This window comes from Ixodes scapularis, unplaced genomic scaffold, assembly GCF_016920785.2.
Source record: "Ixodes scapularis isolate PalLabHiFi unplaced genomic scaffold, ASM1692078v2 PGA_scaffold1__304_contigs__length_218370807, whole genome shotgun sequence".
NCBI lineage: Eukaryota > Metazoa > Arthropoda > Arachnida > Ixodida > Ixodidae > Ixodes > Ixodes scapularis.
This window is the reverse complement of record NW_024609846.1, coordinates 154,114,526-154,129,971: the sequence shown is the minus strand read 5'-3', so window position 1 is coordinate 154,129,971 and position 15,446 is coordinate 154,114,526. Positions and strand designations below refer to the sequence as shown.

The 15,446-nt window shown below is 46.5% G+C and overlaps 1 protein-coding gene across 1 annotated transcript; it reads left to right on the top strand.

The window, feature by feature from the left end:
* The first annotated feature begins 5,612 nt into the window (after positions 1 to 5,612).
* On the top strand, positions 5,613 to 13,540 carry LOC120847858. Its single transcript, XM_040219770.1, has 3 exons — positions 5,613 to 5,682; positions 7,495 to 7,542; positions 13,241 to 13,540. Exons 1-3 carry the CDS (start codon positions 5,613 to 5,615, stop codon positions 13,402 to 13,404), a joined length of 282 nt encoding a protein of 93 aa, XP_040075704.1. The 3' UTR covers positions 13,405 to 13,540.
* The last annotated feature ends 1,906 nt before the right edge of the window (positions 13,541 to 15,446 follow it).

The following is a 15,446-nucleotide window of genomic DNA, read 5'->3' as shown; positions in this document are numbered from 1 at the left end:
TGACGATGACGATGCGAATGTCGGTGACGTCATCAGTGACGTCGCTGATGACGTCATCAGTGATGATGACGATGACGATGCGGATGCCGGTCACGACATCAGTGACGTCACTGATGACGTCATCAGTGATGATGACGATGACGATGCGGATGTCGGTAACGTCATCAGTGATGATGACGATGACGATGCGGATGCCGGTGACGTCATCAGTGATGATGACGATGACGATGTGGATGCCGGTGACGTCATCAGTGATGATGACGATGTGGATGCCGGTGACGTCATCAGTGATGACGATGACGATGTGGATGCCGGTGACGTCATCAGTGACGATGACGATGTGGATGCCGGTGACGTCATCAGTGATGATGACGATGACGATGCGGATGCCGGTGACGTCATCAGTGATGATGACGATGACGATGTGGATGCCGGTGACGTCATCAGTGATGATGACGATGACGATGTGGATGCCGGTGACGTCATCAGTGATGATGACGATGACGATGTGGATGCCGGTGACGTCATCAGTGATGATGACGATGACGATGTGGATGCTGGTGACGTCATCAGTGATGATGACGATGACGATGCAGATGCCGGTGACGTCATCAGTGACGATGACGATGTCGATGCCGGTGACGTCATCAGTGATGATGCCGATGACGATGTGGATGCCGGTGACGTCATCAGTGACGATGACGTCATCGGGGGGTCACGCGACATCGGCGGGGGTCACGTGACCTCGGGGGGTCACGTGACCTCGAGGAGGTGGTCACGTGACCTCGGGGGGGGGGGGGGGGGGTCACGTGACCCCCCACAAGGTCACGTGACCCCTGTGGGGGACTCGCGCGGTGCATTATGGGACATTTCCCATGATGCACCGCGCGGTTACGCCGACGGCGACGGCGACGGCGACGGCGACGCCGCTCAAGCCGGGAACGGGCCCCTAAGAGCTGCGCTCTAAAAATAGGTGTTTTTTACGCAAAACGTTATACTTTGAAAGTACTCACAAACACAAATTTCGAAAAAGCACACTTCCCCTTCTTAGATATAGTATTGAGTGCACTGTATAAAAATTATCACATCTTGAACATTATTTTTGGAGAATAAAAATTAGAAGCCCGTGGAAATACATACTGGCAATATATACTACAGGCAAAAAAAGTCGACTCCTACACTTTGGAATTTCAAGTTTTCATCGAAGGCATGTTTTCATGAGCCACATTGTAATACGTAGGCATCCTCTTCTGAAAGCAATTACGCAATGAACTTGCCAAGCTCAGCGCAGAGGACATCAGCTGGACAACTGAGTTAGCGAAGGTGATACTTGTGGTCTTATTTTCCAATAGGCGCAGTGAGCAGACGAGCTCCGTCGAATGCAGGTGACTCCGTCGTCTGCTCGCAGTCGTATCAGGAGATCGCCCCACAAGTAAAACCGTCGCGAACTTCACCATCTCCGTTGACGTGCCAAATTACAGATTTGATAAAAACTTGAGACCTCTACGTGCAAGGACCCATTTTTACAGCCGATTTAACTGTCAGCGCCGGGATTTGTTTCACTGACGTCACATCGCATACTTTTGACCACCATGTAAGAGGAGGAAAAGGAAACTGCTTTTGTAAGAATTTTGAGTGACGGCCGGGTTAATGTTCTATAATCTTCTGGGACGAGAATCGGGACGTATGTGCAAATCCGGGAGGAACAAAAGAGGATCCTGATAAGAAAGGAACTCCCTCTTCTCCTCTTCTCTGGTGGTGATAACTCTTTGAATGACGTCACGTGCAACTGTTCGTGCTTGTTCTACAGGCGAGCAACGTTCCCTCACGGCATTAGAACATGAGCGACAAGAGGGTACCAGGATCACTACATACCTTGAGGGTAAGCACAAGTGTGCCGAGAGTTGGAACGATCCGCTTCTGAAATGAAGTATGGGGACAAGCAAGATTATTTCGCTGTCCACAAAAATATCCTAACAGGAACACTTTCTTCAGGCCCCAAATTGCTCCCCCAGCGGTGGCATACTGCACTAGCCCCGATTCCCCACCTGTTGGCTGCGCCCTCCTTTTGCGATTAAGATCTCTAAAAGAAAAGAAAAAAAATAATAATAAAAAAACATTACCAAAAATATTTTTTGTTGGCGATTGCTGTCGCTCTAGTGGCGCCGCCAATCGACGGTCGCGTCTTTTTTATATTTTGTTAACCAGAAAACTTTAGGTCCTTTCACAACTCCAGCGATAAGCGTCAAGTACTTTTAAAAAGTTACTTTGAGATACCTTTTTATTTTGAGCTGTTTGTCACGGACTTCCCACAAATCACCGTGTTTCTGAAAAAGTATTATGCTTATAGAAGGTTGCACGTCAAAACATAAACTGGGTTTTTTGATGAACAAGAGAATATATTGTTTTAGCAGTAGTGGGAACAAAACGTTAACACATAACTTTGCAAACGAAAAATGAAAAATTTAGTTTCAAATTTTAGGCGTACATGTTTGATCCCAATCGTTTGTTTTAAAGTTTTCGTTTCTCATTTTATTTATCCGATTTTCGTTCCCTAACGTGACTTACATCTCTTAAGTCATGTTACCAAAAGTTAATCCCCTTAATAAAAAAAAGAAAAAAAACAACGTAAAAATCAAAGACCGCGATCCAACGTGTACGCAGAAAAATAAGAAGTGTCAGCAAGATTTGGAACTCTCTGATTTCCTAAGTATGTTTTTTTCCTTTCTAGGTATTGCTCGGTTAAAACTTAAGCGTTAATATTTTTCGATAATATGCCATAAAGTTTGCGCATTTAGTGGCTCTACTGAAGTGATTTTAACATAAACGCGGACGCGTTGACTTGTTGGAAAGCTGAAGTAAAATTTAGCCGTACGGACATTAACACGACTTTACGAATAAAAAAAAGGTTAAGAATAAAGATTTTTACTCGCACCAGATTACGAATCTTGACCAAGTTTGAAATCGCGTTACATGCCCAAGATCACTCAACACCTAGAGAAATGCGAAGTGGCAGGGAGTTTTCCAGCTCAAATTCCAAGTATTACAGGTTGTAGAGTTTAGCGGATGTAAACCGATTAAAGCACTGCTGTCATAATGTCCGTGAATTACTTTCATGATAGATAGAAATGGTGACCCCCAATGTTGCTTGAAGCTGTTTTGAAAAGGAATAGTACTGGCGATTGTTAGCAGTGAAAAACGCGCCTTCCTGAGCATTAGATGTGGTAACAGGGAGTATAGGCGATATTGTTTTGCTATGTCGTTGATCTATTTATTATTCCTGAAGGAAGGAATAGTGTTTCCTCTAAATTCTAATAAAGCTTCTGATAACTGGTAACAATGAAGTTAAGCACCAAAGTATTTGAAGTATCGTTACTTCGGGGCGTTAATTATCCTTTGACAACTAAATTAACGCAAGCTCGTTAAGCGTTGAAAATGGTGATTAAGCGACGGTTATCTTCTCTCTCCTCCCCTCCCCCCCCCCCCCCCCTTGCCCCGCCGGGGTGCGCTGTCGCTCGATGTGTATCTTTGATATCACCCGATCACTTGACGAATACGTACCCTGAGAGAAGGTGCAACAGATATACATCGACAACAGGTTTGCAAGTAAAAAATTACACCATCTTCCCGAGGGCAACCATGGGGTGATGCGGAGCATCGCGGATCGTTATTAACGGTGTTAGTAACGTTGTTAACTTGCGTGTTATTACGTTGTTAACTTGCGTTGGTTACCACACATCGCGTGAACGTTGTTGGAAACTCCGCGATGCTCCGCGTCACCTCATGGTTCCCCTCGGGAAGATGGTGTAATTTTTTAACGTGCATCACGCAGTAGTGATCACACGAACGCGTGCCGGTACGAAACTCATCCAGATCGAAACGGGCGGGGGCGGCGGGGATCGAACCTAGGAGGTTCCCAGCGCAAACATTCGCTCCACGCTCCGAGCTGAGACGCGTTAGCCCACTCGGCCACTTCCTCCCCTCGAACGCGCGCAGCTCGCTACCACTGCTTATATTCACACTTGCAGGAGAGGAGACTAGAAGAGGAGAGTTGAGCATTCGCGCGCGGTGTGAGTAGAAGCGAACGCTCGCGAAGTGCACGCAGTTGGTAGAGAGAGCGGAGAGAGTAACGCGCAGCTGATGGAGAGAGTAAAGGAGGAGATTTGCGCATGCGTAGTGTGAGTGCGGACTACGACGCCGCGGGACATAAACCCGAGCAAGAGATGCTCCGCATCTAAAAGTTCATCCCCGAGGGACTCACTTAACTGGTGATTTTTGCGAGCCCCATATTTCGGTCTATAGACCAGTGTCCGATATCCTAGCCCCCAGCGATAAAAATGGAAACTAATAATCTCACACGCAGGCTCTCGTAAAGAGGGGGGCTGCGCATAAAACAATTGTTTTGCTTTTTACAACACACTTGGTGTCGGTGTGGTTCTTGGAGCTTCGTGACTGTGCATTTCTTACCTTCTTGCACTATACTTCGTTTCACCTTATGTCCGAGCGCGGACGATGCTATGAGCCGCAGGGCCAATCAAACAGCGCAAAAATCGCAACGTCATGGCCTGCTCGCTGCGCTTGATAGGACTAGCCGGCGGAGGAGCACGCAAAGAGAGACGTCGAATACCGGCTCTTTCTATCAACTGCAGAGAGCACACCATGACGTTGTGCCTCTTTCGCTGTTTATTGGCCCTTCGGCTCATAACATCGGCCGCGCTCGGACCTAGGCTGAAACGATGTATACGATATGGGCAAAGGTTTCTAAAAAAACTGAGTCTTTTAAAAAACGCAGCCCCCCTTCTGTGTCATGACGTCAGCATAAGCAAACATGGCGGCGCCCATGGAACAGAGCAGACACTGGTCTGTTCATTCCAGTGCTAAGTAATGCACACAATATACATGCCCGAAGTACTTACGGCACGCCGTGGCGAAGAGGAGAACCAGCAGGATCGCCACTTTGGAAACGTACGCAAACTTAGCTGCCATGTCGAGTTAGTTCCTTGTGTATACGACTCGTGATGATCTGGAAACGTGCTGCACATGGCGATAAAGGGACTCTTATATAGTGATTCCATGAGGCAATCGAGCATCAGTGTCGGTCTCTGTCAAAATGTTTGAATTGTTAAAGAAAAAAAAGAAATAGTAATGTCCGCCACGTGCATGCAACAACACCCAGCAATTCTGACACAGGATGGAGAAGTTTTTTTTTTGTTTTTATAATTGGCCAAGTTATTGAGACTACGAGGTGGGAAACAGACGTGCTCAATCCTCCTTTGTTGAACATTTGCCAAACAGTCGAAGGTAAGTGCCGTGCAGTGAGCCTATTGCAGTGTCAAAGTCTGTCCTCAACTGGGACGGGAAGTGGACGAAATAGAAAACAAATTATCTTCGTCGTGCGTCACAGAGTTTATCGCGTGGTTCCATCCTTCCCGTAAAAATTACCGGACGTTCGCATTTCGAGTTAGACAAATTATCTTAAAATGTGTTGTCGCCCCACTCAGAACGACACAGAGCGGAGATTGCGTGGTAGAGTAAGCGTATAAAAGACCGCTTATCAGCCTATTCAGCGTGAGTCATTTTCATCAGTTCTCATAACGACAAGCTCGAGCGATATGGCAGCTAAGTTTGCGTACGCAACCAAGGCAGCCTTTCTGCTAGTCCTTTGCCTCGCCGTGGCGTGCAGTGAGTATATTCTTCTTCTTGTGTTCGGTGCACAGTCCATAGAGCTAGCGAACAATAAGAATGCAGCATCAACCCGTACAAACCCCGATAAAAATACTACTATAAAACAATAAGTGTGGTCATGATAGGCCACTCCTCTTGCCATCACCATATACGTGGTCACCTCCAGCAGTGACTGGCAGTGTTGGAGCGTGCTAAAATAGGGAGAGTGCCATGATGGCTGACACTTTTATGAGTCCTTCGGTGTGGACTGACACCGCGTGGTATGTACCAGACGACGGCGCGGCCGCGTTCCACGTCTCTTGTTGCTCCATATTTTGCATTCTTGTTCCCTCAACACGCATGAGTGGAGTATTACCGAGCAACTTTAGTGCTTTTATTCTATCTGTCTGCTATCGGCTAATTCTCACGCATTCTATTTTATGGCCATTTCAGTATACTCTAAAGAAAAGAAACAAAAGGATGTTTTCCTAACAATAAGAAAAACCTAAACAAGTCCTTTGTGCGAGTCGCGTTTGACTGTTTGTCGCTGAACTGTAAGCAGGCCTTAGAGTATATGACAATCAGGTCCTAGCATACAAACAAACAAAGACAAAATAAGGACGCGCTCGTTAACAAGTAGGACATTTTTTGCCCGAATTGTCAGCAATTTTCTCTGACACCCTTGCCTCACTATTGGCCGATATACCAACGATGCATAGCATGATATACTCCGGCAGTAGTATATCATGCTCGAAAGTAACGATTAGTAACGACAGTCTACGCGCACGAGGAATCGCATGCCGGCGCGAAGAGAGAACTGTATGCACTAACTCCCTTAAATTAGTCCCCTAAACTTTGCAGCGTCATCCAGTCCCTTTTAATAGGGAGCATTAGCAAAATCGTTTGTGCCATGCGCGGTGAAGCTGCTTCATTTCGGGAAAACGTATTTAAAATTTAAATCGTTTTAGCGAATCGCAATACCAGCGCAACCGTTTAAAAAATGATGATGATTGCGATGGACCGGCAGCGTCATCTCATGGTAAATATTTGAAACGTTCGGCAGCGTTTAGATATATGGCTCGGATTTCACAGCACACAATGTTGTAAGCTAGACGGCCGAGTAAACATTTACCGGGAGGAATGTCCAGAACTCTGAAGTTAGAGTAAAATGTGTCGCAATGACCACAAAGGTACCTGATTCGTCTCCGTACTCTTGAGCTTGAACGATAGTTCACGTCGTGTATCATAGAAATTCGTCTGCTTGCGGTCTCCACGGCGTCTCGCTAGCCCAGACCACGAAAATTTAATCACACGCGTAGTTTACAGCATTTCCGATCGCTTGCCATTGTGAGTAGTCTTCGAAACCATTTGGTTCGACATCTCAGACGAAGTTGATGTAACAGGATGGCACATGGCCTCTCGCTGTGGTAAGCCTAACTCTGGGCTTGGCAGGCGGAGGGGGCCGACTTTTGCATTTCTCTTGAGTCGTCAACGGTGGTTGTTGCGTTGCGGGGACGACTGCAGAAGTTGCAGTGGGAGAGACGAATGAGAAACGCATCTCGGATCCCCCGACGACTCGCGCGCATGATCATTCTTATCGGCTGAGCGTTCGACGATGAATCATGAGTGTCGAAACGACTCACTAAAACTCTCTAACAAAGGTGGGCACGGGTAGAGAACACAAAGTGCGCCTTTTATCTAGGAACTCTGATGACAGGCGTCCTAAACACCTCCGTCTGCTAAAATGTGGCGCCTAACAAATATAGGCACGTTTTCGGTGATCACTGATAAAAGATAACCTAATGGTGTACTTTTCTATCTCGGCTTCAGATGCTAAGCTGCGTGACAGTGCTCAACACACGTGCGCCTATCCCCAAGGTGAGTGACTCTGTTCTTGTTCAACTCCGGTTTTATGGTGCTGTGCAGCAATTCTGCTTGCGTGGAACAAGCAGGGTGGCTTTATTTTGGAATTCTCACTTGGAGCACTAGTCCGGTATTCGCGACTCCAGCGACCTATAGGTGGCGCCACCACCAAACAAACATGGCGGCTGAGTCCAGGTCGCGTCGGCTCGGCCGGGCCGCCTGAATGGGTGGCGCATTCAATTTAACAAAGTTTCTTTTGTTGAATGCCCAATTTTATGGGTATTTGAACTGAGACAATTAAGTGTAGCCGGTGCGCATAAACTTGCCGAGTATAGTTTTGTTTTGCCGATGTATTTTGTTCTTTTCATGTCAAACTTTCGTTTCGAAGACTTCGATCAAAACCGAAACTATGGGCTCCGGAGAAACGGTAATAGACTCTAATTAGTTTTGATCATCTAAGGATAGCGGCGAGGGCTATAAAATTGTTCCACCGAGAGTAATTTTTAGCTAACTCGCATGCCTCGACCATGCGACTTATCTGTCCGCGGAATTGAGCTTTTGTGCCTGTCCGCGTTTCAAGAAACAGCTCCAGTCATGTGCTCGGTCAAGAACGCATGCTGCAGGAAAATTACGAAAATTAAGCAAGCGCTTCTTGAGCCAAGGAGCATGTCAACTCGCTGGCGCTTCACTAAGCAGCTGATACTCTTATTTCAATTCTCGATTTAGTAGCAATCGAGAAGTCATTTTGATGAATATGCGGATTATGTATTATATTATGTACTATGTCCAACTAAAGCGATATTAGCATATTCTTCGGGTTGAAATATGAACTTAGTTGACTAAATATTAGGTGAACTGCTGAATAAAAGTATATTTGACAGACAGAGAGCTACTAATTAAACTTAGCCAAATGGTTCTAGCCGGTAGAACGGAGACAAATGCGGACAAACTGAGGGAGAGTCTTCATCGGAGATTCACTCAGACCTCTCTGCATTGAACTTGACTTCGAATCCTGAACGGATAAAATGAGTATTTTTTGTAGCCGGCCAACCTGAGCAATGTAGACGTATATTGCTGCTGGCTTCGACAGGGGTTATAATATAAATATTGGAGGCGCGATAGATCCTAAAGACATGACAGCTTCTAACTTTGCGAGACGCGTCCCCCACCTTTCGAAAGCAGATAATTTCCCTCATTAATCATATGCAGCGAGCAGGTTTTCTGAATCAAGTAATTTCGAAATTAGCCCAACTCCTTCAATGTGGTCTTTTTCGGCGAAAAGCCGCCAAGATGAATAGCCAACGCACCGGCCGGCGTTAGTGGCTCAAATTAACTTGAAGCTAATCGAGCACAACCAAACTCAAGGAAAGCAGCTATCGAACCTTCCCATTCACTTGACTGCAACATTGGTGTTCCCTCCAGTGAAACCCTTCGTCTGTCGACCTCAGTCCACTGTTCTACATCCTTATAAAGAAACCACTTATCAGTTACCAAGCAGTCGTCACTTTGAATGTGATTAGAGACAGACTAGAAATCAAAACGTTTTTCCGTGATTCCTCCTCATCCAAAAAAATGAAAGCACGCGACCGTGTGTTGTGGAGTAAACGGGCTTTCAAACACGTGATGGAAAGAAACAATCTACTGAGGCTTCACCCCACTAATGAACAATCGGGCAAACTTCAAAAATTTTCGGACCTTCGTCAAATTACATTGCTCGCCCCCGCGCCGACAGCACGTGTCCGCGAAAGCCATCAGAGACGCGGCGGGGCGCGGAGCGACCTGGACCGACTGGTTCCCGGTTTTCCCGCTTGGCGGCGTCCGTTTTGCTGGAGTCGCGAATACCAGGACACAACTAGTATCATTCTCATCATTCACCTCAGCTAAAAGGGGTACTGATCTCGCAGCGAAATATTTATATCTTACTACCGAGTGATGACGGGTATGTCATCACTGATTTTTTTTTTATTTCTTGTATTGCTGCAGTTTGTTTATCCGCAAATCTGCAGAGTGACCAAACGCATCTCGAAGAAGGCGCTGAACGGCGCAAAAACTAATCTGCAAAGCTTGTCACCAAGTTTTGTTACCCGCAAAATACAGCGGATGAATCCGTGCGCAAGTTGCTCCGCTTTTTCTGAAAACACATTGTGAATGTCTGATGGGCGTACCCATACATAGCTTACACGGATGTCATGGCACCTGGCATTGTGGTGGCGTGCTGCTGAGTGTGTACATTTTGCAGCATACGTCTTGCACCACAGAATATGTTTTAATGCGAAAACGTTAACTGGCTCATGGAGCGAAGCCGGCGTTGTCTGTAGCCGTTGTCTGTAACCTTCTGTAGCAGAAAAACTGCACCTAAATTCCCCTTTCTCAATAAAACAGAAAGGAAGGCACCGCATCTCAGATGTTTCGTCACGGAAGCCGGCGGGTGCGCTTAAGATCAGTGCAGGCGCGCCTCAGAAATAAAACACAAAGAGAAGCACAGCAGACATACCTAAAAGAGCGCACAAGTACGGGAGGAAGAAAATAAGACAGGAAAGAGAGCTGACTCCCAACTTATGTTTTGTGAAAGAAAGAGAAAGAGGAAGCTTCAGACATTAATTCCACGCGCGCCCACAAGGTAAAAAGAAGAAGCTTCCTCTTTCCCTTTCTTTCACAATTGATTAGTGGGGAGTCCGCACTCTTTCCTGTCTTCTATTTTCTTCCTCCTGTGCTTGTGCGCTGTTTTAGCTATGTGTTCTAAATACCAGCTAGATCAATTTTCTACGCTACTACAAAAGCACAGCAACGCAATGCTTCGTCCCGGAAGTCGTAGTGAAGCCGCCAGGGTTAGCTACGCCTGTGTAGTGGGGCAGCGTGATGTCACCGCCGGAGCGCCGTGTGCGAAAGGAAGACGTGGCTCGCTGCTTGTAAGAACGCGCTGCGCGCGTAGGATTGCTTTTGCATTCCTACAGTAAGCACTCTTAAATGTCTCTACCAAATTTTCTGTTCTAGAATATAACAGGTAGCACTGACTGCCATCATGGTACAATAATGTAACGTAAAGACCATGTAAACAATCTGCTTTTTTTTTTTTTTTTTGTTGGCTCTGAGACTGCAAGGCCCGAAGTAGCAGTTTGAGTGCGACTATATTTCTTTTTATATCGCGTCGTTTTGCTCAAATGCCGTAAACTACTTCGCGACTACTAGGCTCAATGGTGCGGATTAAATCGAGAAATTCCGTGGCTTTAATCCCCACCCATGCCCGTTTCGATCTGTATAAGAACCATGTACCGGCGTGATGTCGTGTATCATTACGTCGCTATGCACCTGACAGACCCCAGGCAAGCAGCGCTACTGCACTGGCAAATATCACTTATCTATAGCTGAGACATTAGACGCTCATTGAACCTTACTAGGTTCCGGCTTCCTAAACACACATAGGTAGCACAATTAGTACTTCGCTCACTGAGCAATAAATATTTGCACACAAAACATTAATAAGTATATGCGTTTCTTCTTCAAATCAACGAATTTTAGAGCAGCCACGGTACAATTGCTAGTCTAGCCACCGTGCAAGGAACATTTTCAGATTGGGTGCCAGCTTGACAACCGAAGGTTGTGATCCCTATCGATTCGCTTAGGGTTTATATATAGGGTGGTTCAATGGACCGTAAAAATCGACGCCTGCACGCAGCCATCTAAACTTTTCGTCAAAGGTGTAATTCACAGGTTGGTTTTTTCTTGTAAAATTACATAGCATAGCTCTCTTTCTGTTTAAAATAGGGCCAAGAAACTTGCCAGGGTCTACGGCGGGTGGCGACCCAGAGGACCAAGTCCAGTAGCGGGTTGTGTTTGGCATTCGCATTGATTGATGCGTCGGGAGCAGCGTCTGAAGGTGCAGCCGACCAGCGAAAAATAGCAGACGACACGCAGACGAAATCCGTTGGCAGCAAAAGCGCCGCCGTTATGCAGACGCGTTTTTTACATTAAGTTTTGCTTTTATTGTTCGCATTCATTTTGTAACCGAAGGTACATTTAAAAAAATTATATTCATTTTAATAAACCACGGTGTTCGCGAGCCGTCGCGATAAGGAGGTAGCGCCATCTATCAATACGAACGCCAAACACACGCTGCTACTGGACTCCTGTCGTCTGCGTTGCTGCCGGCCGTAGACCCTGGCAAGTTTCATGGCCTTATTTTTTACAGAAAGAGAGCTACGCTTTGAAATTTTACAAGAAAAAACCGACCTGTGAATTAAACCTTTGACGAAAAGTTTAGATTGCTACGTGCAGGCGTCGATTTTTATGGCCCATTTTAGATCGAGCCTGGTGACTTGAACCACCCTATATTTTTCGCTACCGGTTATTTCACAGCAGTTGTAAAAGAGAAAAAAAAAATCAAGCTTTTCCTTCTTGTGGAAAACAAAGCCGCACTGGGCCCTGCGTATCCATTCGTGCCGTTATTGACAACATCGGTTAAATTCTAAGCTTAGTCGGTAAACCATAATCTAAAACGTCTAAAACGAAACATTTTAGACTTCAGTCGTTAAAAGGTAAACTAAAGCGCGTCTGTATTTGAGAAAAACGAATTAGATAGTCTATACTTGGCCTCCACGATCACGAATAACGCAATTTTTTTTTTCAATTTGGTGCACAGAGGATGGAAAAAATGCTTTCGAAGTACGGCTGAAGCCCCTTCTTCCCGGTGCTTTCGAAATCTCCGCTCTCGGGCATCTTCAGCGTCATATCCAGAGTTTTCGAAATCACCGCTTTTGCGCATCTTGAGTGTCATATCCAGAGTTTTCGAATTATCCACCCTCGCGCATTTTTAGCGCCTTTCAACAATATACACTCACACTCTTGCTATCTTTAAAAAGGTTAAAAAGACGCGCTTGGCGGCCAAAATATCTGGGTATGACAGAAGGCTGGTAGGAGGTTTTTTGTGTTTTCTCGCGTTTACTTACAACATCCGGTAAAATGATTGTGATATTCGGAATCGATGGCTCGTAACAGCCTTGTAGTCCATGGTAAGGTGCATCGGAGTCGACCGGGCGATCAGAGTCCAGGAGCCTGAGCTTCTATGTGACAGGCGACTCCTCGCTTTACATTGCCGCTCCTCTCTTCTCGGAGCGAGGTTCCGCCTTGGCTTTCTAGAACAACAGAACGAGCACCCCCAAGCAGCGCGTCGGCTTTCGTTTTTAATTTGGGGACCATGTTATTTTCCTCTTTTCTTGCGAAGCATTGTTTAGCAGAATGAAAGCAAACAAACAAAAACTTTAATATTGCCTCCTAGCATAGCCAGCTTGCTCCTCCAAACCGACTTCCCGACGCCAAGTGCAGGGCGGGTGTATACGCGCGAAATTGATTTATTCGTTTACTCGTTCCTGACTTGTCTCTGCATTGTTGCCGTGTATTTAGGTAACACCGGGCCACTGACGTCATCAATCGCCACGCGCAAAATCCGGCGCAGCTCAGATTTCTTTACGCCGAACCGTTTCCTGATGAGCCGGTAATCGCCACTTGAGATCGTGCTGTCGTTCCGGTTTGGGTTCAGTGTCAAATGTTCCTTTACATATTTGGTTTTGATCCGGTTCAAATAAAAATAACGTTTTCGTGTCGGTTTTCAGTTTAAGTTTGTGTTTGTTTAGCCACCGCTCTTTTGCTTTCCTTTTTCGGTATATACCCAACACCCGAAGCATCACCTATCCCCCCTGTGTTTTACTACCCACAGCTTGTACCAATCCTGGCAACCCGGACCCAAACCACACAGTGACGACCACAGCCCGCTACAACCCGGGAACGGGGCGATGTGTGACCACCCCGTCGGTGACCGGTCCACACGACTGCCAGAGGTTCGCCACTTTGGCAGACTGCCAGCGGGACTGCGGGCAGTAATGGCGGAGTCCTCGAGAACTGCCCAAGACGCCCTGCGGTTATGGGAAAAATAAACCGACTCTCAATCCACGAGTGTCGTCCATATTATTCTTCCATCTTGATAACAGAGGATGGCGAACGCTGGTCTAAAGGTTCGAACGGAAATGCAGCAAAATAAAAATGATGTACGGTCTCCGCAGTGTTATCAATGTCAATGTATGGAATGCAGTATAAAAAAAAGACAACAAAATTAATTTCGAGCCGAGATAAATTGGGATTTTGCTAATCGCGTATTGTTTAATGAGACAAAAAATTGAAGTATATTTACAACTTCCTGCAACGCCGATTTAGAGCGAAGCTCTTGAGGAGGAGGAGGTGAGGGTACTGATGAGAGTGTATGCCCCTCCTCCATATTCGTACCCTCTCCTCCTCCCGTCCTCGCGACGTTTCGGCGCGGTGCATTATGGGACGTTTCCCATAATGCACCACGCGGTTACCGGCCGCACACCACCACCACCGCACAGCGAAATATTCGAGCACGCTACGCCGCCGTCACCGTGGCTGCCGAGGAGGTACCCCACACCGCAGTGCTCTCCGGGGCGGCGCGCAACTAACGACCCCTGGTTCTAGGCTAGCACAGAACACGACCTGGTCGCTCGCTCCTCGCGGGAAGAGCGGCCGAAGTCATCACCTAAATGTGTTTTTTCCACCGGTGCAGCAATAACTGTTCTAAGGCCAAGGCCTAAAACATATATCATCTTGCAAGCACATTCGTGAACGCCTTATTTTGGTCATTCGAATCTTTTATATGGAGAAGGCGAGTGCATGCTGCGCGTAGTCTGACATTCCCGGCATTCTCCTTAATGCTTGTATAATTGAGCAACATGCCAAGGATTGCCGTGATGGTACTTAATATAACTTGCGAATGACGAGTTTCCTGGCGTGCTTAGAAAGCACAGTGGAAGCTTGGAGTCATCACGTCCGGTGGCCAAGCATGTCACGACCAGATGACTTCTCATGTCGCTTTTGAGTTGAGGGTTAAAGGGGCCGTGCCAAAATATTCAACTGGAATGTTTTTCACTTTACAAGAGCTCACTGTTACTAGTGCGGCTCAAGGAAACTCGCACGCAACTCCTCTGGCAAAGAAGCTCATTTGTTGCTGTGTAATGTCAAGGACAAACGCGAGCGTTTTATTTCAATTTCTCGTTCGCAAAACTTGATGACGTAGCTGGGCGGTCGCAGCACCGCCCAGTGACGACATTCGAATTCCGCTCATACATTGGACCCGAGTATTGTGTGGGCATTCGATTAGAACTCGTGATAATCGATAGCTCGTGTAGCATTCGGGTAGTGGTCCGTGTCCGATCGCTGCAATGACGACAATAGCAGAACCATAACAATGTCTAGAATTCAGCGCGTCTCCTGTGCTTTTCCAACCCCAGCGCGTGGCTATGATCAACATTGGCGGCATATAAGGGGCTCCAAATCACGTGGCTGCTTGTTCTGCCGACGAGTTGACGGGGTGAACGCTGCTCGTTTTTTGTTATTTTTTTTTTTGCGAACTCCAGTGCGTGTGGTGAAAAATGAAGGGGTGTTTCACAGGTCATTATAAGTCAGAGATCTGTTCTAAGCGTTGTTTGCGCAAAGTGCAGACGTCCTTGCATCGGCCCTTTAAAGTGACTCTGCAACGAAATCCTAGGGCCTATTTCATTGTCTAAATGTCAATCACGTTCTGGCCGCGCCACGAAGACACCATTTTTTATCGAAAAGACACGAAGCATTATTTATAATGAATAAACCGAATGTTCTTACGTTACTCTGACCTTAAAAGCACATAGAGTTAAAATAATGAACTCTAAAGGTCCAACTGGCGCTAGTGTGGTTTATCGAATTGAAGCAGACAGCAACTTTCGCGACTTTTTATTAAAGGTCCCCAGTCCCGCATCGTCCTTGGGATGGCAGCTGTATGTCCCGAATTTAATCCAGACCGTCCACCTAAATATTTGATATGCGATCCAATTCACGCCCAACAATGCGCGTCACGCTGCGCAGCACGAATCGCA

Coding starts and splice junctions, on each gene's coding strand:
- LOC120847858 (XM_040219770.1), top strand. CDS start 5,613: ATGGCAGCTAAGTTTGCGTACGCAACCAAGGCAGCCTTTCTGCTAGTC. Junction 5,683..7,494: donor TTGCCTCGCCGTGGCGTGCA/GTGAGTATATTC, acceptor TCTCGGCTTCAG/ATGCTAAGCTGCGTGACAGT. Junction 7,543..13,240: donor CACGTGCGCCTATCCCCAAG/GTGAGTGACTCT, acceptor TACTACCCACAG/CTTGTACCAATCCTGGCAAC.